Source organism: Pleurodeles waltl, chromosome 8 (assembly GCF_031143425.1).
Source record: "Pleurodeles waltl isolate 20211129_DDA chromosome 8, aPleWal1.hap1.20221129, whole genome shotgun sequence".
NCBI classification, from domain to species: Eukaryota; Metazoa; Chordata; class Amphibia; order Caudata; family Salamandridae; genus Pleurodeles; species Pleurodeles waltl.
Window position 1 is genome coordinate 1290777773 of NC_090447.1, and position 26328 is coordinate 1290804100.

Here is a 26328-nt window from a genome sequence, read left to right on the forward strand (position 1 = left end):
GGAAGGACATGTATAGTGTGTTGGATGCAGCTCTAGACAGATCCCCCCAACTCAGAATCCGCTGCCATGACCATGAAAACTACCCAAGTGTTCAGGAATGGTCAGATCACTGGGAACGGATGGATTATTGAATCCTACTTGACTCACAGAAATCTCATGCACATGACCCGCACGTCAGGCTTGCCTTGGTTATCCGTACTTCTAGGATACTTGCTGTGATGACTTAAGCAGGACAGCTGGACGGGATGGTGTGTGACCACAACCCTTTCTTCTTGTTCATAACCTGGGATAGAGCAAGATCAGCTATTCCCCACATGAAGACTACAAAGAACTGCACCAGAAGATCAGTTCATACAGGAAATACAGAAAGAGGTGCAAAACCCTTTTAGGGACAATCAGGAAACCATGTCTTCCTCCCTGATTGAATGGGACACCTTCAGAACAGTAACACCTAGGTATTGAATAAAAATGGTAGTAGGAGTCAGACTTAGCCTGTCACAATTTATTGACAAACAAGAAAGCAAGAGCAGAAACTTAGAGAAAAAGGTTTCAGCCTCACCAGAAGAGGGGAGGAGCTGGTGAGGGAAAGGGAACATATGGCATACCTCACGGAGAGGCTATGATACTTTGACAATAGACCATATTTGTCTAAAGTGCATAATGAGTGTGATAAAGCTGGGAGTTTGCTGTCCTGGCTGCTGATCCCTAATTCAAGGGGAACAAAATGAGTATCCATAACTGGGACAGGAATTTGACCCTTTTACAATTGGAAATTAATTAGGAGTTTGTTGATTAATATGTGATACCATAAAGTATGCAAGAAGCGTGACAGATGGAAAGATACTTAGTTATGTTGGAAAGGCAGGAATGAAAGCACTAGCTTTCAAGGTGACCAAGAACCTAGTGGTGGAGGTCCCAAAAATAGAAGTTAAAGTTGCAATCAAAGAGATAGCCAAGGGCTAGACACCAAGTACTGATTCTCTTTGAACTGAATACTATGTTGAGGGACTGAATGTGGTCATACATCTGTTAGTAGTATGGCATGGAGATGACAAGTAGGGATAGTACTACAGATTTATGTCAAAATGGCATTCAGCACACTTGGTTCTATTGGCTGTAATGTGAAGGATGGGCCTTGCTGATAAGTTCCTTGGCTGCACGCACTGTCGTTCACTAACCCAAGGTTAGGGTCTGATCTGGGCTTGTGATCCCTAACCCCCTACAGCATTAGGACAGCATCACAACAAGGATGCATCTTCTCCCATTTTATTTTCTCTAAACAAGGGCACACCCAAAGTGGAACAACAGATGGAGCAGTGCATTATCTGTTACTTTGGGCAAAGAATACGCTGCTATTTTTTAAAGACGCCCATGGAGAAGCAGGATGAGCCAGCAAAACACTAGGCTCTGAGAGAAATTAAGCAAATCTAGAATGTTTCTGTTACATCCATGGGCAGATAAGAGCTACCTCTGGTCTGTCAAAGATTAAGGTGGGAACCCACCACAAATCAATTCAAGGAATGCACAGAAATACCAATACTGGCTGCACCAACTGATGGGGAACACTTACTTGTCTGTGAGCTACTAACATTATCATGAACTTCACGTATCAGAAAGAAATTGAATTGTTTTGCTGAGATACTGGAAGGATGCTCTCTCCACCTTACAATGTAAAATGTTCAACTAAGTGATTAGAAAGAAGACCCCTGTAATGCACTGGCAAGCTTTGGAGTAGTACTGACCTGAAAAAACACAAGCACAGTTTCATGTACCCCACAAAATATCTGCTACTTCCTGCTCAAAAAGAGTGCTCACTGATAAACAAGTGTCCAGTAATGCATATAAATTTCAACACTGGCTGCAGCAACTGATGATGGACACTTCATTGCTTGTGCAATTATCATCAACAACATTATCAGAATGCAAGGGGGACCTTTTTCTGATATGCCGGAATTGTGCTCCTTCACCCCTTACTTTCTGCAGACTCAGGCAAGAGAAGTGTAGAGCTCTCAGTAAAGAGTATCTGCTGACATTTGAGGCAATAAAAGAGGAGACAAGTCCAGAAAGACATTTATGCACTATACGTAACACTTTCAAACAGATCCTTTCAAGAATATGGAACCAATTAACCTGGACATGTACTCATTTTGCTTTGCATAAGGGTGGCACAGAAATGGTAAGTCGGGCAGTATGGTTTTGGCCTGACTGTGGTAACTTTAGAAGGATTTTATTTAAGCCTACCTATAATCCAGACTCGTACCGATTAGGGCTGAGACGGTTGCTCTTCAACTATCTGAGAAGAATACAGGAAGGATTAATTTAAGTTTGTGCATGTAAAGGCAACATGCATGGATGACTGAGGCAACTTGGGTGCCCATCCTAATCTTGGAATTGATCTCAAAACCTAGATTTTAGATGGCATTTTAAGGGAAGAAAGGGCCTAATCCATCAATCGCATTTGGAGAGAAAACAGAATTGAAGAACCTCTGATAAACAGGACTTCGGTACATTGAAGTTGCTCTTTAACCAGTTCCACTCCTTCCAATATTTTAATTTCCAGAGACATCCTTTCAATGTCTTTGTATCAGCAGTTTCACTATTTAGGTGAGACCACATTTTGGTGTCATCTGCGTAGGAGTAAAATTAGAATGCAAAGTTTCAGATTACCCTGAAAAGAGGTTGTAAATATATTTGAAAAAGGTAAGAGAACAATGTTTACCCTTAAGGGACACTTGTGGTTGTCACTTGGGTAGGAGACATATACTGCCCTCAAAGTGACTCTGATTTCTGTCATTCAGGAAAGAGGAGAGCCTGCCCAACACTATTCATGCCACCTGACAAGCAGGGAGATCAGTGTGTTATTGTCATCTACAGTGTTGCCAACAGGTTGCACAATATCAGGATACTAGCATTGTCTTACTCTGCTGCTATTTGTAGATAATCTATGGCAGCAATCATAGCTAATTTTGTACTTTAGTTTGAATGAAAGCCATGTTGTGCATCGTCAAAGAGTGGCTTATCCTCTAAAAAGATGGACAGTTGTGTATTTTGAAATCTTTCTAAGAACTTGGAAACAGCTGGAAGGAGAGTGATTGGTCTATAATTGGAGAGGAAATTAGGTCCAAATTAGTCTTTTTGAGAAGTAGTTTAACAATACTTTGTTTAGTTAAACTGGTATGGTGCCAGATGTTAAGGAGAGGCTAACCAGATCATATATAATATTGAGAGGCCTAGGAGGGCTATGATGGAATAACCTAATAGAGGTTGGATCCAGAGAGGAAGCCATATTTAAATTCTAACTTGATTATTTGATTTGAATTTGGATTCATCAAGAGATGAAATCTGAGTAAAACTAAGCATTATCAAGTACAGAAATATGGGTGAATAAACCTTTATGTTATTCATAGGAGATATTTCTATCAGTTGTGCGTAGTATCAGGAACAAACTTTGAGTAGCCTGTGCATTTATAAAAGCTTAATGTTGAAAGAGTTTGGGTATCACCTGAAACAGAGCTGCTAGCCACACTTAGTAAAAGAAGGAGCACAGTCCTGAGGGAATCTTGAGATTTAACTTTGGGTTAATTTGGGTATCGTCATGCTTCATTTTTATATCAGTGTTCAGGATAGACCATTGTTCTGAAATTTGTGCAAAAGTATCTAATATCTAATTCTTATCTAGGTAAGACAGTGTTTGTTTTTCATTGGTTGTTCCTGCTGGTTTCACAGCATCAAACAGCTATTCGGTTTGATACCGTAATTACTAGCAGCATACCAAACAACACTGTGTTCATTTTTAGGGGAAGTTTGCTTTAAGAGGTATAATGTGACCCATGTTTCAAAAATGTAAAGGGGGGCAACAAGCTGATCACCATTCTCTTATGGAAATGGTATGGCTGGTTCTACCCTTGCATGTTTGAGATCATCCCTTTCTGACTTCAGTGAGGTGGCACCAGTGGGCAGCATCCCGATTTGAAAGTTGTTCCAGCACCATTTGTAACCTATGGCTTTTGCTCCTTTTGGATGCCTCAACATGTGAAAATAGAGGCATAGTGATTTTACTAATCACTCTGAGCACTCTTCTGTTTTATTTTTCTGAAAAGATGGCATGTTGTTAGAATTACACCTTTTTTTTTGCAAAGTGAAGAGGTGCAGGCAATCTTTCTTACAGATGCATCAATAGTTTCTCTTTGACAAATGTATGTAGTATGCAGTGTTTTGCTGTGCAGGCCATTTACATTTGCCTCTTTCAATGCAAACTTCATATTGTCTCATGTTCATAACATTCTCCTTTGAGGGTACAGCAGTCTGTTCAGCAAAGGGAACTTTTTATTTGAAAAAAATATATATGATGATGAGTGTGAAACACATATGCAATTGTACTAATAAACCCCCTTTACAATTATCCTATTGGACCTTTTTTTAAAAAATATTTCATGATGTAAGTTGCAAGTAAACAATAAGTCACTCAACAATAAGGAAAACACTGCTCTAATAATAACAGTATGTTTGTGTTGTTCATTAACACTGCTAAAATTTGTTTGTAAGAGAGCTAAAAAAAATGCTCTCAGTACAAATTTTAAAGATCATACAAAGGTTATGTTCTACCATACCTACCTACCACACACAGTACCTAATCTACTTACACATACCCAATTTATCATATACCTACCTACAGCACCTACTTATAACACTTAAATCACTTTCCCTATCCTACCATAATTACCTCTGCTTCCAACATCTAATGCCTCAAACACTGCCAGCACATCATGCAGATGTGGATGTCCAGAACCTATCCGAAGCTTCACTCTGCCAAGACTAAATTTCTGTTATGTGCCAAGTACAACAAACAGAAAACAGTACAAACTGACTTAGTGACATGAGCCTTGATGGATTTAAATCCCACCCTTCAGCCAGGTTATTTAGATCTACCTCACCCTCAAGGAAGGCAGTGCCACAAAAGCAAAGACGGCCTGCTATTAGCTCTCTCTTCTAAACACATTGGAGCCATTTCCTGAAAACAACTTCAAAACTGCTGTTCTCGCCCTCATACTGTTGTATCTGGCTGGTGGTAACGTCCTGGTCCATGGCCCCCTATACTCCACACTGGCACCCTTTAAGGGTATCCTAAATGTCACAGCATGTCTCATCCAAGGCCTGAGGAAATTATGATCACATCACAACCATCCTGGTGCAACTCCATTGGCTTCCCTTGCCTATCTGCAACATTTTCAATACCAGCTGCATCATTTACAAAGCCATCATGACTAGTACCCTCACTTATCTCTGGTGGCTCTATGCACTGCCCATAGCCAGGATACCACAAGACTGGAGACTAAGAAATGTAAAATAGAAAAAACAAGGCAGCAGGCCTTTTCCATCAATGCACCCAGGATCTACAACAACATCCCTTTATCCATCAGAAGTGCCCAAATGCTGCTCCTTTTTAAAAACACTACATCACAATGCATTCACTGTCCACAACCCAACAACCTCTATCATTCATTGACTTTATGCTGGTCATTGACCCTAACCAGTGCTCTGCTGCTGTTTTGGTTCCCACTATAGAAATAGCACATATATATATACATACATCTAGCGTACCATACTTTCCATACATAACTAGCATATGTGACCTGCCTACCATACCAAATCTAACATACCTAACTGATCATACATACCTACTGTACCTGCTTGCCTACTGTAACTAACCTATCGTATACCACCTATTTTCCTAACCAACCCTAACTAGCATAACGTACCTTCCACACCCACCCTAATATATTTACCTACCAATACCTATTACCTAGCCTACCATCTATTATAGTTACAATCCAGATCTACTATACTTTCATTGCCTTATCCATCTTAACTTATGCACAGTAGCTAACATAATATACCTACCTACCACATCATAATTTTTAGAAAACATTTTGCAATTCTACATAGTGGAAACATGGCCCAGGAAATGCCCAGCAGCACGGGATGCTGAGCTAAAGCTCTGATTCAAATCTCATTCCCAAGTTCCAAAGTCACCAGGTCTGGCTCTTAGGCCACATCTCCTACAATACCTACACTGGTGTGCCAATTCTATCATACCAACCTATAATATATAACGTACCACACCTAAACTATCTTATATATATCTTAAGCTGTTATAGGGAGAGATATATGACAATCATTGTGTCTCTTCCTCAATCAGCTATTTTCTGGCTCCCCAAGACTGACACTATCATTCTAGGCTTAGTGGGATCTTTTTGTTCCTTGAGAGGCAGAGTCAGGCAACAGCGCGGAGTGGACCATAGAGCAGTAGGGGCAGAGTACATGGAAGCTGAACAGAGTGAGTGCTGGTGGTGTTTGAGTGTTCTACCCCTCCCCCACTGAGGTCAGGCTTGGGTGGGCCATGGCAGCTGGACAGAGCAAAGCGGAGAAGCGGAGTGAAGTAGCACAGCAGCATCAGTGAGTTCAGCCCCCAGGTGCGCTCTGTTTGTCGTGCGCAGTGGTGCGGTCCATCGCGGTCCACTGCGTGTGCTGCTTCCAATTACAGCTTTTAATTACTCCAGCAGTCACTCTAGCTTTGTAGCGTGCCCCACACTGTTTCCGACCCTTGTTTCCATACCCGTACTCCTGAGGCAACAAACTGAACAAGCCAAATGAGCCCAGTCCGACCTGACCGCCACGCTGGGGCACAGCGGAATTGCTGGCTGCTATTTCCACCACTCCTCTACCTTACCATACCTCGACCACTCGACTCCAAATTTGCAGGTAGTTTTGCAGTCTCATGAAGCTTAAGTGTGAACCATAAAGCCATGCGTTTTGAGCTGCACCTTTTGAGATACAGCAGCACAACGCAGTGCTGCACCCTGCACTCTGCCACCCTGTAATTTGCATCTTGCACTAGTGCCGGTTTATTCTTGATTTCACCAGGAGTACTGCAACAGCTACAGATACTGCCATCGCAACAGAAACAGAGCAGCTCCAGAAGATCGGAACAAGCATGCTCATGCCCCCTCCCGCCCTAAACTGACGAAGTAAAGCAGAGCAGCAAGTGGCAAGGAGTATGGTGGCGCTTAGCATTTGTTGCACAATGCCACATTCAGCTAGCAACTAATATACGAGGTGAACATCGAGTGTGAATAGGGAGAACGTGGGAATCGGACCAAGCGCATAAAGACCACCAACATTTTTTTTTTTTTTTTAAAGGGGCTGGATATAACTTACAATTCTAAATTTACAAAACTGTATAAATTTTACAAAAAGTTCCTAAAATCCTTGCAAATCCTTGCAAAAGCTTGAAGTTTGCAAAGTCAAAAGTCACTAAAAAAAAAACCCTCAAAAAAACCAAAATCCGCCGGAGCTGCAAAATCGCTATATGACATCCTTAGACCGTGCTCAGGAACAAGGAAAGGAGTCGGAGCTAGGGTTGGAGCGGCTTGACTAAATAACGATTTCACAACCATTTACAACAGTGGCAACAACACCACCACCTAGATACCTGTCTGTCCCAATTCCTCCGAGTACTCTGAGCCCCTTAAGTCCCTCAAGTCACCTGAGGGCAAGAACTGAGACACAAAGGTCACAAAGGGCGCAAATGTTACAGGTAAAAAAGGCAAAACAGGTAACACAGGTAAAACAGAAGAGACAGAAGGAACAAAGAGCCTTCCAAATATTTGGAGGTAATTGGAAGTTGGTAAACAGAATTTACTCTGCACGCAGGGAAATCAGTAAACCAAGGAGGCAGCCTGTTATAGTAGATCAGACTCAATCAGGCTATAAGGGTTTGGGGCTGCGTAGTAAACTTAACATGTCTAAAAAAGGAACTAAGAAGAATTGGTGCCACATGAGCCCCTCAAGCCGGGCAAGCCCTGCAAGCCCCATGAGTCCTATGACATTGGCGATAGAGCCCATAGAACCCACAGAACCCATAGATCTGAATAGTTGCGTCGGCTATGCCAATGTGCTGACCTCGGATTAAAAAATCCAAGGCCCAGGAGCATCAGAAGGACCAGAAGATGGGTCTGAAGCGAAAGGCTCTAAATACCAATGAAACAAATCTACCAAATCACTCCTCAAGCTCTGCAAGCCATACAAGCCCCACCTGGACATCGGCAATAGATTCTACAGAATTCATAGAACTGAATAGCTGTGATGTAAATGTCGATGAATTGTCCTTGGAGGAAAGATCTCAGGCTCAGAAGCATCAGAAAGATCAGAAGATGGGCCTGAAGCGAAAGGTCCCAAATGCCAGCAAAATATACATACATAACTACTTCACAAGGGCGAGGAGTGGAGTAGGCACCGCCGGGGAAACTATTGAATCCACTAAATCCAAGGGTAATCAAGGCATATGGGCCGCTGCTGCCCCCCCAAAACTGGCTTTTGACCCAGCAATCAGGTCAACGCAAATAGAGCAAGCACAAAATTATGGCAGTTGCACTGCAGGCACAGACAGCATCCTGGACGCCTCAACAATTGGGGAGCTGATAGAGCTGGCAGACACCGCAACAGGAGAAAGTATGAGCATGTAGAACAAGAACCATTATAGTTTTACCACTGACATTAACACTGGTAAAACATTAATACTAATCAGATGGCCCTCGTTCACCAAGCTGAAGCAATGAGAATAGCCCGATATTTAAACAGTTAAACAGGGGGCAGGCAGCACTTCCAAGTAATAAACAACTGCTAACAGCGGCAGAGATCCATCAGACAGTACTATCCCAAGCAGTGGAATCACCTGTACAAGAGTTACTTGATAACAGTCAGACCCATCCCACCCCCACGGGGACCACAGGTGGTTTTGCAGGACTTTTATGCTGCAACAGCCCATGAAGACTGGATACTGCAGGAAACAAGCCTGGAAGAACAAGGCCGAGAGGATGAACTCAGGGGAGACGCCGGGGAGGACATAGGAGAAGAAAACTCGCCCAGTGAGGGGAGGGAGGGAGTGGGTCATGCAGTCTGCATCATAAATACTAATAACAATTCCCTTCTAGCCGCATTTAAGGCTCTTACTTGGCAGTAACATAAGATGGAGATTCATTTAGAAGTAACCCACATGCTGGCTCAGAATGTACTTCTGTTAGATAATAAATTGAACTCACTAATTGGGAAGATAGACAGGTGGGACAACAGATGCACACTTGGTAAGGGAGTGGAGGGGAGCCACACGGAAGCAATTATAGACAACCTATAAAAATTGCCAGAGCTGCTAACTAGCCTCATTCAACATTGCAAACCAGCTGGGGAAACGAATAAAATATCCAGCTGCACGTTGCCAGGAGGCAAGACGCAAGATATAGCACCTCTCGAAGTAACCTGCAAAAGGAGGCCTTCCATACCCACATTTACAGCACAGGAGGTGGAAAGCAAGGAGAAAGAACCAAGAAATAGGCCACCTTTCGCGGTGCATCCACTCTCTCCCAATATTGTTGTGGCTAAAAATAGCTCAGAAGAGCTAACTCTGGAGACAGTCTCTAATCAACCATGCAAGTCCCACACTGGGCGTAACCAACAGCAACAATTAAAAAGAAGACAGAAGAAGAGACTGAAAAAAACACTTAAAGTAACAAACAAAAAAAACTAACAGACAGAAACATATTGAGAAAACTTCCTTTGACACCTGCTGGAGTCTTACCCAATATTTAAGCTGAGATTGGTGTCTGCTCCCTCAACTGACACTTGCCCAAATACTAATACTACTAAGCCAATTGGGGAAAACCAGACTGCTAACGAGCTTAAATCTCAAACTACCAACAATAAGGACAATAAGGACGCTCCAGCCAGCAAAGGAGATTACAACTCTCAACTTGCCAGCATTTGGTTGGAAGACCCCAATGCAAAATCCGGCCAAGCACCCCCAACAGCAACAGGCCGGAACCATGGAACAGATGACCCAAGGGTAAAAAAGTGGCCATCACAAGCAGGTGAGACTGAGCCTGTGAAGGAACAAGAGCTTGAGGGGAGCGAGGAAACGTTAAGTAGGGCCATCCTTAAGACAACATTTTCGACCTATCAGCCTGGTCTGGAGGGAATGAGGACCTCCATAGAGGGAAACCTAGGAAGAGTGCCACATAATAAGCCACATGCAAATTACAGTGGTTCAATCCTAAAACAAAAATGCAATGGAGAAAATCAGATGTACCCTATCAATTGGCACTTGATGAAACCACATTTGAATCCAATTGGGCAAAGGGGCTAGGACCTCAAGGGATGCAGGGGGCAAGCAGCACAACACTGAATGAAGGAAAGCAAAATGGCGGCCAGCAAGAATACAAAGTCACACAAGAAACAATACCATCCATAGAAGGATTAGGGATGGGTCAGGAGAACGTCTGGAGCAGAGAAAAAATATGTCAACATTCTATTATACATAGACCTGAGCCTAACCAGGAGTACAATAAGGCATTAACCATAAAGTCTGCAAACTTTCAGGAAAATACTAAACAGTTGAGAATAATCTTTACTCCATTATATGTTTCTCAGGGGCCATGGGATATACTCAATAGGTCAAATATTCTATGATTACTACATCACATATCACTATTTGAAAATCTCTATTCAGAAGACTTACTAACTGTGAATTTTAACACTTACACATGGATTAGCCAGAACAAATCCACACTGACAATATGGTCTGAACAAAGTAACATCGTTAGAATCTTTGAATATGATGGGCCGCTGGAAAATTGGGGTATAAAAATAAGTAAACCAGTCATAGAACGTAATCCCCGGTTCCAGATGCCGGAAACCAAGTAACACGCCTGGACAGAAAAAACAGTTAGCGTTTTGAGAGGAACTCCAGCAATAAAACCATTGATGATAGATAATAAAATCACCATACAGCTGACAAGGAACACAGGAGAGTTTCAATCTGACCGCATAAAAGATGGTCACAGCGATGTGAGGAGGCAAGGATGGGAATGGCTCCCTACAGCTCTGACTACCAAATGACAAATGTATCTTTAAGCACAAACATCCTCTCTTAAAAACACAACACAAAACAATCAAAATAATCCGTTGGAATGTAGCTGGTTTGGCTTTCCTTATAGCCCGCATCAGCACTGAGGTCTTCGTAAATTATGTAGATATTATGTGCTTCCAAGAAACATGGTCAGTGGAGCCATTAACTATATTGGGTTTTACAACAATTCAGCTGCCCACACACACAAAAAACTTGTTTGGAATACATAATAGAGGCCTTGCAATATAGGTTAAGTTAGACTTGGATGTCAAGCTAGTAACTTGGGAGAAATCAACAAGTAACATGCAGGTGATAACCATATACGGCTTAGCCTTTTTTTTTTAAATTATCCTGGTAACAGTTGTAAACATATACATTAACCCCTTCCAAGGAAAGAAACAGATGATGGTCAAATCAATTTTGTCCTTGTTGAAGGAGTTTTTAAAGGAGCATCCAGAACACCAATATGTCATTGCAGGAGATTTCAACATTCGCCAACTTGGTCAGGAAACAGGGCCTTTTCAAGACCCCACAAGATTAGCTTTAGAAACTTTTTTTAATAGAATATGATCTGAGAACAACTAACTGTAGCAGCACAGCAGTGGGCACACCTATCCCAACATTCAGAAACATGTCAACGATAGATTACATCTTCTTAAGCCCAGCATTGATGTGCAGATGCTCAAGCCACAAGGTGATCAATAGAACTGAAAGTGACCATAATCCAGTGGTGATAGAAATTAATCTTGGCACAATGAGACACAAGCCCTTTAAAGCTAGCAGCCGTCAACTTACATCTGGCTTTTGCCCATTAACAAAATGAATTAAATGGAGCGCAGCCTGTAAAGTAAAATATGAGGCATGGAAGCAGGCTAATGGTCCTATAAATCTTTGATCTGGGGCAGGTCAGATAATTGACCAATGGAGATATGTGCTTAAGAATCTACATGCCCAGCTTTGTGGCAGAGCGCAGGTTGGCCACACAGGGTGTAAAAGACAAAGTGCAGGCAAACTGCCAGCAACCAAGGAATTCATACAGATCAAAAGGAGGTGTCGGCAGGCAGAAAGGTGCTATAAGAGGAACAAAACTCCTGCAATGGAAGCCAATATGGTCATTGAAGATGAAAGAGACAGAACAATATTGGAAACGCTAGGTTGCACTGCTGCTGCCTAATAAAATCAGGGAATTTTGGGACTATATCAACTCTCTGCTACATGCATCCGCAAACAGGGTTAATGTGATCTCTGCCAGTGATTGGGAAAGGCACGTGGGAAATCTTTATGTGGACCCAAAGTATGCAGAGGCCCAAGAAATCGCTGGGTGGCATCATGAATTAGACGGGCTAGATGATACGGCAGTAACCGTCACTATTAAAACTGCAAATGGTGCTTGGCAACATGAGGCGCAATGAGGCTCCCGGCCTCCATGGGCTTCTAGGGAGCACATTCTGGGACGATCAAGCTTATTGGGAAGAACCTCTGACTGCTCTATTTAATGACTGCCTACACTATTCAGTGGTCTCAGAGGCCTGGAAAGGTTCAATACCTCATCCTATTTACAAAAAAGGGGGCACCACCGTACGTGAAAATTATAAGCTGATAGCTTTACTAGATGTAGATGGTAAAGATTACGCAAGGGTCTTGCTTCAAGAGCTCGAAAGCTGAATATTAGAAAATGATATACCTACATACCGAACCAGCTTCAGACCTAGTTCTTCTACCCTAGATAATGTCCTTGCACTCTCATATCTAGGTCAAAAAGCATTGAAACCACATGTCAACCGCTCTTTGTTTGTTTTATTGACTATAGTGCGGCCTTCGGTGGGGTGGTATACCATATCCTTTGGAAGAAATTGGCGACCTGGGGGATACCAAGGAAACTGTTTGCATCAGTAATTGCACTATTCTCCGACATGTGGGTGCAATAAAAATCACAAACACACATGTAACCAGGAAGATCCACACCAACAAAGATTTAAAGCAGGGCTGTGTTATTGCCCCTACCCTTTTTAATCTGTACACAGCAGATCTGGGTGCGGAGCTGCTTAGAGGAAATATGATCCCTCTGAGACTGGGACAAACTGTGCTCCTCATAATCCACTATGGAATGATCTGGTCCTGCTTGCCGAAACCCAGATAGAGCTAAAAAGGGGGTTAGATATATTTCACAGCTATAATGAGAGAAATGCATTAAGGGCAAATGCAACAAATGCCAAGGTTCTGGTGTTTGGCCATCATGTAAAAAAACATTGAAGAACTTTTAAACTCGGACCGCTAAGCATAGAGATGGAAGACAAATATCATTACCTTGGAGTGTGGCTATTAAACAGGGGGAGAATATCACATCAGGGAGCGGCATTGACAGCCAAAGCAGAGAAAATCTCTTATGCATTAGAAAGTCTCCATCATTCACTTAAGGCACCAACATAAGAGGCAATAAGGAGAGTGTTAAAGGTGATATTACTACATGCTATCTCCTACGGTCATCTTGCATTCCCTGGCAGACTGACAACTCCATTGGAGAATTGTTAGATGAGAGCTTACAAAAGGGTATTCCACATCCCCAAACCAACTAGGCATGCAGGGAAACGTTTGGAACTAGACATAGTAAAAATTGACATAATGTGCAAAATCTGCATGATAAAGTTCTATCAGAGTGTTTGCAAGGCTAATACAGATTGCTTTCAGAGCCCCCCTAAGGCTATCTTTAAAGACATATCCAGCAGCTGGGCCATCTATCTAACACAGGCCAAGGAACAGTTTAATCTGGTTCCTTCCTATGTATTAGATCCCTCTATTACGAAGACGCTTCTGAAGAAAAGATTGAAAGGCATTGGCATGTAAGCCTCTAGGGAAAAAGGCATCTTCACAATCAGGAATATCAGCGGAGCCGATGGTTTACTTGAGTCCTATGCAACTACTAAAGGCCAGCCTTACATGAAAGCACCTTTAGGAGCTTGAGCATTCCAGAGCATCTTGCAAATGTGTCTCTTAACTCTTCGTGTATGGGACTATAGACGTAAATGGAAGTCGTCGCAGAGACATTTGCAGGAATGTACTCTGTAAATATCACACTGAATCTAAAACACATCTTGTATGCTGCTGCTCATGTCTGGTCTCAGACAGACGTCAACTCTTAAAACCCCTGTTCTTGAAACATGGGTTGAGAACATGTAAAGAAGCCATAAGATACGTATTTACTGCAGTGGTCCCGATGGAACTGGCCTGCTTTGGAAAATTATTTCTTAAAGTGAGATTGGCCTTATGCCATGCACGGGGCCAAATAAGTGCGGGAGCCCAGAGGAGGGGTGAGGCCTATAAAGAAACTGTATTGACGGAATGGCTCCTACCTCCTAATTGACTTCAAATTTTTTCTAGATGGAGCAGTCTCTGCCCCATGGCTTTAGGCACTCTAGTAGTGTGATGTAAGAGGTTATCCCTCATTACTCTGTGGCTGAAGAGAAGGGGCACATGGATGTTTGCATTTGCACTTTTAAGATTCAATACGAACCCAAAGAGCTGAGAGTCAAATCGCCCATGTGAGGACGGCTCCCTTTCAGTCTGTGGATACAATTAAGAGGCATACGGGAGTTAGCACTTGCACTTTTAAGGTTTAATACATGTCCATAGAGCTGAGAATTAAGCAGCCTATGGCAGATGTATTTGGGGTGGTAGTTCTTTACCATGGTTTTATGTGAACCTAGTTTAACCGAGTGAGCCCATGATATTAAGAAAGATAAGGTTTTGGGGTCAATTAGATGGGTACATGGAATGTATCATTTTGCACTTTATTCCCAAGAGATTGGTCAACTAGTGGGGCACATGGAAATTGCCACTCAGCACTTGTAGTCACAAGAGATTGGAGCTTATTAATAACATGGATGCACATGGGATAAATGAACTAACAAACAGAAAGCACTCGTGCATGGAGGGGTGTGAGAAAGTAGCCTCTTTCTAGCACGGTTACCCCCACTTTTGGCCTGTTTGTGAGTGTGTGTCAGTGTGTTTTACTTGTTTTACTGTGTCACTGGGATCCTGCTAGCCAGGACCCCAGTGCTCATAGATAAAAATGTATATGTCAGTATGTTTTGCCTGTCTCACTGGGATCCTGCTAGCCAGGACCCCAGTGCTCATAGTTAGTGGCCTTATGTGTATGCCTGTGTAGTGCCTAACTGTGTCACGGAGGCTCTGCTAACCAGAACCTCAGTGCTTATGCTCTCTCTGCTTTTAAATTTGTCACTGTTGGCCAGTGACTACATTTACCAATTTCAATTGGCATACTGGACCCCCTTTATAAGTCCCTAGTATATGGTACCTAGGTACCCAGGGCATTGGGGTTCCAGGAGATCCATATGGGCTGCAGCAGTTCTTTTGCCACCCATAGGGAGCTCAGACAAACCCTTGCACAGGCCTGCCATTGCAGCCTGCGTGAAATAACGCACACGTTATTTCACAGCCATTTTCACTGCACTTAAGTAACTTATAAGTCGCCTATATGTCTAACCTTCACTTGCTGAAGGTTAGGTGCAAAGTTACTAAGTGTGAGGGCACCCTTGCACTAGCAAAGGTGCCCCCACATAGTTCAGGGCCATTTCCCCAGACTTTGTAAGTGCTGGGACACCATTACATACGTGCACTACATTTAGGTCAATACCTATATGTAGTTTCACAATGGTAACTCCGAATATGGCCATGTAACATGTCTATGATCATGGAATTGTCCCACCCAATCCAAATCTAGCATTGGGGAGCCAATTCCATGCATCCTGGGGGCTCCACCATGGCCAATCAGTACTGCCAAACCAGCTCTCTGAGGCTTGCACTGCAGCTACAGCTGCTGCCACCTCACAGACAGGGTTCTGCCCTCCTGGGATCTGGCCAGCCCAGTCCCAGGAAGGCAGAACAAAGCATTTCCTCTGAGAGTAGGGTGTTACACCCTCTCCCTTAGGAAATAGCTGTTACAGGCTGGAGAGGGGTAGCCTCCCCCAGCCTATGAAAATGCTTTGAAGGGCACAGATGGTGCCCTTAATGCATAAACCAGTCTAAACTGGTTCAGGGACCCCTTCTCCCCTGCTCTGGTGCAAAATTGGACAAAAGGAAAGGGGAATGACCACTCCCCTGTCCATCACCACCCCAGGGGTGGTGCCCAGAGCTCCTCCAGTGTGTCCCAGACTTCAGCCGTCTTGCTTTGCAAGGTGTGAGGGCACTATGGAGGAGCTCTGGGCAGCAGGTGACGTCAGAGACCCCTCCTGATAGGACCATACCTGATAAGGTAGCCAATCCACCTCTCAGGGAGATTTAGGGTCTCTCCTCAGATTCTGCTTGCAAGTTTCCTTCAGGAATCCTCTGCAACAACTTCAGACTCTTCTGACCTCAGATCAACCGCAACCTGCTCCATGAAACGCTGTAACTGCAGCAAAGTGTCTACAAGAGACACTTTTCTTCAGCAATCTCAGCTCCAAGTCAGCAACTTCAACAGTTTCAATGGTGTGCATGCTCTTGGGACTCCCTGTCTTCATCTTGTACCAGAAGGACCGAAGAAATCTCCGGTGGAGTGGCAGAGTCACTCCCCTGCTCCCAGCAGGCACCTTTCAAGGTGACAACCGGTACCCTGAGACTCCTCACGGTGATGAGCATGCTCCTATGGACACAGAGGGTGGACATCATCGAGATAGACTGTCCTGAGGTCCTGCTGATGCAATTTGGAGGAGGTAAGACCTTGCCTTCCCCAAGAACGATGGTACCCCTGTGTATTGTGTTGTCTTCACCTCCTGAGGCCTCTGTGCACTCTTTGAAAAATTCCTTCATGCACAGCCTGGCCCAGGTCCCCAGCACTCCACCCTGTGATGCTCAACTCGATTAGTTGTTCTCCGATGTCATGGGACCCTCTGTTGTTGTGCTGCATCAACCATGTTTTGCACCTCCTGTGAACCCGTATCCTGCAGCTTCTGAGGGTGCTGGCTGGCATCCTAAGGGCTCTCTAAAGTGCTGAGAGCCCCCTCTTCCTCTTCACACAGAGTTCAGGCCCCCAGGTCCCTCCTGGGTCCATCCAGTGCCATTTTGATGAAAAACACCACTTTTGTTATAGCCAAGGTTTGTTGGCGCCTTCCAATACAAAATCTCATCTGCAATGATCTTCACGCTGTAGGACATCTTTTGCATCATGCAAGAACCCACTGGCATCTTCCTAGGGTGCATTTATGCAGTCTTCTACTAACCAGGGACTCTTCCTTTGCACCCTGATCTGGGTTGGCAGGGGCTCCTATCCTTCCTGGAACTTCTTTTGACTTCTGGACTTGGTCTCCTTCCTTTGCAGGTCTTCAAGTCCAATAATCCTGCAGTTGTTCTTTGCAGACTTGGTTGGCTGCTGCAAAATCCCCAAAACGAGGTGTAGTGTGTCCTAAGGAAACTTGCAGTACTTTCTCCTGCTTCTCTGGGTTGGGGTAATTTACTTACCTTTACTGTATTCTTACTCTCCCAGCGATTCTGCACACACTACACTTGTCTAGGGGGGAATTCGTGATTCACATTCCACTTTTTTAGTATATGGTTTGTGTTGCCCCTAGACCTATTTTCTACCATTGCATTCTATAGGATTTCCTACTGTTTGCATTGTTCTATGACTATTTACTTGTCTAATTTTGGTGTCTAGTATTTATATTGTGTATAATACTTACCTCTAGAAGGAGTATTGTCTCTAATATATTTTTGGTACTGTTCCACCCAAGTAAATACCTTTATTTTTGGTGATATTGACTATTGTCTTTACTTGTGTATAAGTACTGTGTAACTATAAGTGGTATTGCATGAGCTTTGCATGTCTCCTAGTTCAGCCTAAGCTGCTCTGCTATAGCTACCTCTATCAGCCTAAGCTGCTAGAACACTACTTCTTCACTAATAAGGGATAACTGTACCTGTTATAAGGTGTAAGTACCCAAGGTACCCACTACAAACCAGGCCAGCCTCCTACAAGGGGCAATTGAGGTTTATAATTTGCAATTGTAGAATTTTAGGCTGCTACATAATTGGATCAATTTTACACATATTTTACATGTGTCTATTTTAGGATAACATATGACTTGTTTACTCAGATGAGTTCTTATGTGGGTGTTTATGTTGGATAATGTTCTTTGTATTTTATGGGTGTTTATGTTATTTTATTGTATTTGGTGCAACAATTGTAATTAATCGTGCAATAAAGTTTTCAACTCAACTCATTCTAGGATTATCACAAGACACACATCCTGCTCAGAGTGAACCATGGATGGAGCAAGTGGACGATGGCTGGGATGAGGTAGTACTGTAAAAGCGAAAACTGACAATTGCCCTGCTGGTTGACCTGTGCTGTGGTTCACATGTTTCTACCTACTGTGGGGCCCCGAGTGCATCCCTGATTTTGGGCTACGTGCTAGGTAGCTGTTCCCTGAAACCTTGTACCATGAGCTTCATCATCTTAGGAGTACTCCCTGCCCGCGGTCTTAAAATGCTGGTCAATGGTCTCGAAAACACACCCTTCTAGAAGCCCTCGATAACAATGCCGCTATTCTTGCAGCAGGCTGGAATCCTCCTACACCTCCCTTCCCACTTAAACGTGCACTGGTGAAGTAAATAGCTGGACTGATAATAGTTTTGACATCACTGAGGGAATGAAAAGGGTTAATCTCTTCGATGCACTTTCCACAAGCAACTTATTCGAGTGCAACAAGGAAAATTAACATTGCGGTTTTAAAATGATATACCTTTACTTTGCCCACTGCACACTATACTTTCTACATGGTCACCTTAATTGCATACAAATGCTAATGACATCCTGACTGTGGCATTCATTGGACCTAATTTTGGTTGTGTCTTTTCCTTTCAGTTGCCTCTATATTCTTTGGTTGATGTTTGCTGTTTAGTTTGGATCTATTGCCTATGATGTAGTTAGGCTATGTGAGGATAGTGTTAAGCTACGGCAGACGCCCCCTATCTTCTTGCCACTCACTATACTATGTTGGAGTGCTTTTGCAACTTGTGCAGATGTTTCTTGAGAGTGTTGGGTTATGTGGCTATTGTACTTTGTGTGCAATGAGAGAACAAATTGCCTTTGATGAGTGTGCTGTAACAAAATAATTTTAATGTGTCTCTTCTATTTTACTGTTTCATTAAAACCCATTGATGAGGGATCACTATATTTAAAGAGCATCATAGAATTGTTTCCTGTTTGGAAAAGGAGAATTTGAAAGAACTGTGGTTTCTCAATCCTAATAACCTGATTTGAAAATACACTATTATCCAGTAGACTTCTTAAAAAGCCCTTGGAGGAGAACCCTCAACCATCACCTCAATTAAGAATTATTTCAACCCTGCTGAGCTTTGGCCAGCAAAGCTGGTCTAAAGCAAAGACAAATCTCCCATGGATCTTTCAATTCCACAAGAATCCTCGAGGTAGAAAAGAGGAAGCCAAATCCCTCCCTGTAGAGTGTTACTTAAACCCTGTCATCTTTTCAATCTCTACAGCTAAGGCCTCTGGCACTTATAAACATAGTGTTACATTTTAGCCCAACTCACAAAAGCCAAGCAGCAGACACATCCCACCCCAGAGTTACACCAGAGCTTCACATAATTGTATACCCTTGATTATTCAGCAAAACACAGCTACAACACATAAGGCTCCCAACAATCCCAGTTACTCTTGTAAAAGATCCTATGTACTCCTGGATTCTTCCTTTTATCGTCTGTGTCAGTAAACCCTATCATTTAGACAGACAGCACTTTCACTTTAGCATTGGTCAGCAGTGGTAAAGTGCCCAGAGTCCTAAAGCCAGAAAAACAGGTCAGAAAAAATGGGAGGAAGCAGGCAAAAGGTTTGAGGCTGACCCTTCAAAAAGGGCCAGGTCCAACACAGCCTGTTAGAAATTGGGTTATTGGTGGACTGCCATGCGAGCACTGGTCAAACAGGAACCACAATCCTAGTCAGGGTAAGGCACAAGCAAACCCCAAACTAACCTGTGCTCCCCACTGGTAGCTTGGCACAGAACAGTCAGGCTTAACTAGAAGGCAATGTGTAATGTTTTTGTGCAAAACACTTCATATAGTAAAATAGTGAACATCCCACAAAAAAAGATTCCCAGGCCAGGTTAGAAAAATAGAGCAAAATTTAATAAATAAAACAAGACCAAAACAACAAAGAACCAGAACCAGAGTTATGATTTTTTAAAGAATGAACTGAAAAATAGTGCCTAAAAGCATAAAGCACTAACCAGAGATATCTGGTCATGCTGGACTAGGTCAAATTCAAAAGTTCAAGTCTACCACAATGGAGCGTGGGGACGATACAGTCCCATATTATTCATGCTGAAGTTTTACCTTCTCAAATGTTTTCACCAAGAGTCCCATTCGCGTGGAAGAAGTTCACTGGGAGCAAGGAGAGCATCGCTGGTTGGTGTGGTGCGAGGAGCAGACCAGGCATTGTAGGATAGTCGGGCTGGAGCTTCATGGTGGCTGTCAATGAAGGATGACAATGCTTGCTGAATGAAGAGATGGACTTTCAGAGGCTCCTACTGATTTTCCATGCAAACAGCGTGGTTCCAATGTGAATGGACCCGTTCACGGTCACGTGGAGCCCAAAAGCTTGACTTGCTGAATCAGGTTCAGGATCTGTGAGGAGCATGTTATGTCCCTGAGGCTTGCATCAGGAGGCCAGCAGATTAGCCCTTTGAGTCATTCTGGGGTCCTGGGTTCAAGATGAAGTTGCATGTCCAGTTATTCTTCCCCCGGGCAAGAGGGTAGAAAGCAGCAGTTCAGGACAGTAAGGCAACAGCTCCTTCAGGGAAGCAGTCCAGCACAGTGGCGGTCCTTGCAGCAGCACAGTGGACCTTCTTCTTGGCAGACTACCCCCAGGCACAGAAGTCTACTGAAATGGTGGTGTCTGAGGTCCTTCCTTTATATGTAGTTTTGCCATTGAAGTGGGAAGAATCTTCTAGAGGCATGCCTATGAAGTGCACAGATGCCCTGTCTTCCCTGCCCTGACTCCAAGCTGGCTGAAGTGGCAATGCAGGATTGTTAGGCCCTTTGTGTGAAGACAGGACCCAGTCTATTCAGGTGTAAGTGAGGCTGGGCTCAGCATCTCCCTCCCATCCTACCAGTGATGGCCCATTCAGTCACACCTAAGCTCCCACTGTGTGTGGCTGTCTAAGAGGAAACACAAAGCTCAACTGCCAACTACACCCAGACATGTGACCCAGGCAGGCTGCAGGCACCAAATGGCTAAGGCAAGAAAATGCCAACTATCTAAAAAAGTGGCATTTTCCGAATTGTATCTTATTACTGACTTCACCATAAGTTAGGATTTCAAATTAGGATTCCAGAGACATCAAACTTGAAGGGATTGTCTCTTCCCATTTGGAAATTATACTTATAAAATGTAATAATAAGGCAGCTCCAATGTTATCCTATTGAGGAGATAGGCCTTGCAGTAGTGAAAAAAAGAATTTGGGAGTTTTTCACCACCTGGACATGTAAAACCTATAAGTACATGTTCAACTGTTAAATACACTGCATCTTTACCTGGGGCTGTTCAGGGCCTACCCGAGAGGTCACTCCTCTATTTAAAAAGGAAGGTATGGGCCTGGCAAAAGGTTTATTTTGCCAGGCCAACATGGCAGTTTAAAACTGTACACACGGGCTCTGCAGTGGCAGGCCTGTGACATGTTTAGAGGGCTTCTTAAGTGGGTGACACAATCAGAGATGCAGGAACAGTAGTAGCATTTAATTTACAGACCCTGGGCACATGTAGTGCACTTTACAGGGAACCTATAAGTAAATTAAACATGCCAATTGAGTATAAGCCAATGTTACCATTTTTTAGAGAAAGAGCACAAGCACTTTAGCACTGGTTAGCAGAGGTAAAGTACACAAAACCCTAAGGTCAGCAAAAACGAAGTCAGCAAAACAGGAGGTATGAAGGCAAAATGCTGGGGGGAAATCATGCCAAGGATTCCAGGTCTAACATTTCCTCACAAAGCATGTCACTGCTTGTTAGATCCAATAACAATACCAGATGCATTTTAGAACAATTGTTACTACAGTGCTATGGTCAGATTCAAAGGGGCCTGTTTACAAAGCCATTTTGGAGTTCGCAGAGTAGTACTCCCTTGGCAATCTTGTGTACTCTTACAAGGCTTTATTAATTGGCCCAAAAAACTTCTAAAATGGGAATAAAGTGGGAATATTAAAGGAATATTCATATATAATGAATATAAGTATAAAGGAATGGTAAGGTGGATGTGCCAGGGCAAATACACAAAGGGATGAATAATTGCTCCCGTACCCCACCTTCCCTTGCTGATAAATATCACAGTATTTTGATACTGAAAGAATAAAACCACGCTTTAATTGTCTGTTACTATAAGTTCACAAAGGAAAACAAACATCCTAATGATCACTAGGCTTCTGCAGTGTGATTTTGCCTTCCCTCCTAAATGTCACCCTTTGGATTGCGGTTTTCATTACTTAAAAACTAATTGGCATGTAAGAGATGTCACAGAATCAACCTTATGCCAAAGTACAGAATGCAATATGTTATTTACTACCGTTGTTGGCTGAGGAGGGCATCATGACCCATTCAAAGCGTGACCTTTCAAAAGTCATGATCCTCTTCAAACTCTGCAATGGTAATAAATAGCATAGTACACGTTTCACATAGATGCACAGGTAATGCATTAAAAATGCTATGTAACAGATTTAAGAAAAGTGGTGCTGCACTCAGTGAAGCGCCACTTTTCTTTTGCGCCACTTAGCACCCGCTATCGCCACCATGTGTGCGCCGTATTTATAATACGGCGCACCATGGTGCTGGGTGGGGGGCATTAGCATCAAAATTTATGACGCTATTAATGTACTGTTCAGGGTTAGCCCCAAAATGTTGGCACTATCCCTGAACAGCACATAGGGGCCCATTATAAATAATGGTGTGTCCCCTTTTAACACCTGCTCTGAGCAGGTGTTAAAAATGCAGAAAATATGGCGGTAATATGGCCACTTTTTGGCCCCCCTAAAGGGGACACGTCCCCCTTGCATACATGATGCCCGTAAAGCTGGCACGGGGATTTTGGCCTCGTTGGGCCACATTAGCATCAAAACAAATTATGCTATGTGGCACAAGGAGGCGCTAGGCCCTCTTAAATCTGGGTTTATATGTTATCACCGCTGAGTGTAAGGAGGTTTCCAAGAGTCACAGGAGATGGAGCCTAGAATGGGTTATAATGCCACTCCCCCTCTCGACAGTGCTAATAAACAGCATATTACTCCCTACTAATTTGCATATATGGCTCATGCTGTGCTGTTTCATCATGTTTAGGCGCTGTACACAAAGATGTGAAACCAAACCCAGGAGACAAATGGTTAAATATGTGCAATCAGGTCAAAACTCACTAAACAAGTCTTGTGGCTATGGGAACAATTGTTCTCCTCCATAAAGTGATAGTGCTGTGGATTTTGTGAGGTAGTAGGAACTAATTGTTCCATTTAATTTGCTGCCCTATGATAATGATGCTGAATTAGACCCTTTCGTTGCAGTAATAAACGTGTCACTACAGGTTTATTAACAAAATTGCTTCCAATAACATACTTTATTATGGAACATATATTTTCACTGGCAACAGAGGCAGAGCGAGGTGGGAGAGACACACGGATGGGGAAGGAGAGAAATGAATGAGGGAAAAAGAAAGTGACAGTTGAATGAAAGATAGGGAGGAGAGTGTGAAAAAAGCCCCTTTCGAAAGATTAATGCAATGTGGGTGCTTTCAGCTAAAATGAAAATAGTAATTAATGAGGCAGAAAGACTTTCCTATTACACACAGGAAGCCTGACATACATACCAAACAGGTAAGGTGATAAAACAAGTGGACAGAGCAAATGGCATTAGCATGCATTAAACACATGAAAGCAAAGGGGCACTTACTGGAGAAAACCACATCACTTTCAGGATCCAGATTGTGAGTGCAAAGTTCACCACGAGGATGACCAGCAGGAGGAGTACAAAGAGGTAGAGGCAGCGCTTCCTCCATCCGTAAATGCCGATGCTGTAGACATACTGGGGGTCCGGTCTCTCCAGGCTCGTGCCTTGTGTGGTTGTGGTGTATTGTTCTCGGACCATCTGCTGTTGGGGACAGGGAAAGCACAGGGTTAATGACAAGTGCATGTGTATAAGACGCTCGCATAGGCACAATGAGGGGTGCTTGGGGGTTCTTTGGCAATGGCAGAATACTTCCGATTGTGGTGCTAGAATGTGAGCAAATGCAGGCACCACAAGTTGCAGTCTGCGGGAATAAGAAACAAAAACTTTCAACCCTGGCTTCCATGACTACCCCAATTGTGTGATCCTCGGCCCATCATTTAATCGCCTCATGCCTTCGTTACTTTATATATCTTTAAAAGGAGCATCTTGAAACAGCTTAGTTTACATTGTGCGCTAATGAGGGTCGGATTCACAGAGTCACTGGTGTACCTAAGTGTTAGAAATGGGGTTTTTGGTTGGCAGTCAGGTTACCCTCTGTCCAAGCAAAAGCCCTCACTCTAGTCAGGGTAAGTCACACACTATCCAAGATTATCCTGTGCCCACCCTCTGGTAGCTTGGCACGAGCAGTCAGGCTTAACTTAGAAGGCAATGTGTAAAGTATTTGTGCAATAAATCATACAATACCACCATATAGCACCACAAAAATACACCACACAGTGTTTAGAAAAATATATAATATTTATCAGGATAATTGTAGGTCAAAAAGAATAAAGTTGCAATGGAAAATTGTAGAAATATCACAGGGAAGTGATATAAAGTGTCTTAAGTCTTTAGAATGCAATACAGTGTCTTTCAAGCACAAAGTACCTGGTTTCTGGTGGAAAATCTCCTCAGAGGGCCACGGGTGGAGAGATGCGTGGAAAAAGGGTGTGTGCGTCGATTTCTCCTCAGCACACAAAGACTTGCGTCGTTCTTTTCCACGCGGGGAAGTCGGGCGTCGTTTTCCGGCGCGCAGACAGTCTCTTTTCGTGGATCGTGGGGATTACCAGATGTCCCGGGTCTGTGCGTGGATTCTCCTGCTTGTTTTCCGGCTGCGCGTCGTTCTGCGGGGCTGCGCGTCGAAGTTTCGATCTCACGGTAGGCGTCGCGTCGATTTCTCCTTGGAAGTCGGGCGGCGTTGTCCTTGCGAGGCCGTGCGTCGGAAATTTGGTCTCACGGCAGGCGTCGCGTCGATTTCTCCTTGGAAGTCGGGCGGCGTTGTCCTTGCGAGGCCGTGCGTCAAAGTTTCGCGCTCACGGTAGGCGTCGCGTCGATTTCTCCTGGAAAGTCGGACGGCTTTGTCCTTGCGAGGTTGTGCGTCGAAGTCTCGATCGTCCCGAGGGCGTCGCGTCGATCAGCGTCGGTGTGCGGCGTTTTTCTCGCCGCGAAACAAGCTGTGCGTCGAAATTTTCGGCGCACGGAGCGTCCAAGTGAAAGGGAGAAGTCTTTTTGGTCCTGAGACTTCAAGGAACAGGAGGCAAGCTCTATCCAAGCCCTTGGAGAGCACTTTCACAGCCAGACAAGAGTTCAGCAAGGCAGCAGGGCAACAGCAAGACAGCAGTCCTTTGTAGAAAGCAGACAGGTGAGTCCTTTGAGCAGCCAGGCAGTTCTTCTTGGCAGGATGTAGTTTCTGGTTCAGGTTTCTTCTCCAGCAAGTGTCTAATGAGGTAGGGCAGGGGCCCTGTTTTATACCCAAATGTGCCTTTGAAGTGGGGGAGACTTCAAAGAGTGGCTAAGAAGTGCACCAGGTCCCCTTTCAGTTTACTCCTGTCTGCCAGGGTCCCAGTAGGGGGTGTGGCAGTCCTTTGTGTGAGAGCAGGCCCTCCACCCTCCCAGCCCAGGAAGACCCATTCAAAATGCAGATGTATGCAAGTGAGGCTGAGTACCCTGTGTTTGGGGTGTGTCTGAGTGAATGCACAAGGAGCTGTCAACCAAGCCCAGCCAGACGTGGATTGTAAGGCACAGAAGGATTTAAGTGCAAAGAAATGCTCACTTTCTAAAAGTGGCATTTCTAGAATAGTAATATTAAATCCGACTTCACCAGTCAGTAGGACTTTGTATTACCATTCTGGCCATACTAAATATGACCTCCCTGCTCCTTTCAGATCAGCAGCTGCCACTTCAACAGTGTATGAGGGCAGCCCTAATGTTAGCCTATGAAGGGAGCAGGCCTCTCAGTAGTGTGAAAACGAATTTAGGAGTTTTACACTACCAGGACATATAACTACATAGGTACATGTCCTGCCTTTTACCTACACAGCACCCTGCCCTAGGGGTTACCTAGGGCACACCTTAAGGGTGACCTATATGTAGAAAAAGGGGAGTTCTA

At 43.7% G+C, this 26328-nt stretch overlaps 1 protein-coding gene across 6 annotated transcripts in view; it reads right to left on the bottom strand.

Annotated features, from left to right (window-relative positions):
• The window catches only part of SGCG (sarcoglycan gamma), a 1215835-nt gene that overhangs the window by 775541 nt on the left and 413966 nt on the right, over positions 1-26328 (bottom strand). For 5 of the 6 annotated variants that reach the window (XM_069202248.1, XM_069202253.1, XM_069202249.1 and 2 more), the window contains exon 2: positions 23904-24101. In XM_069202248.1, the coding sequence (XP_069058349.1) occupies positions 23904-24098 (195 nt within the window). In that variant the 5' untranslated portion in view covers positions 24099-24101. The remainder of the gene's footprint in view (positions 1-23903; positions 24102-26328) is intronic. The other variant, XM_069202251.1, reaches the window with a different exon arrangement.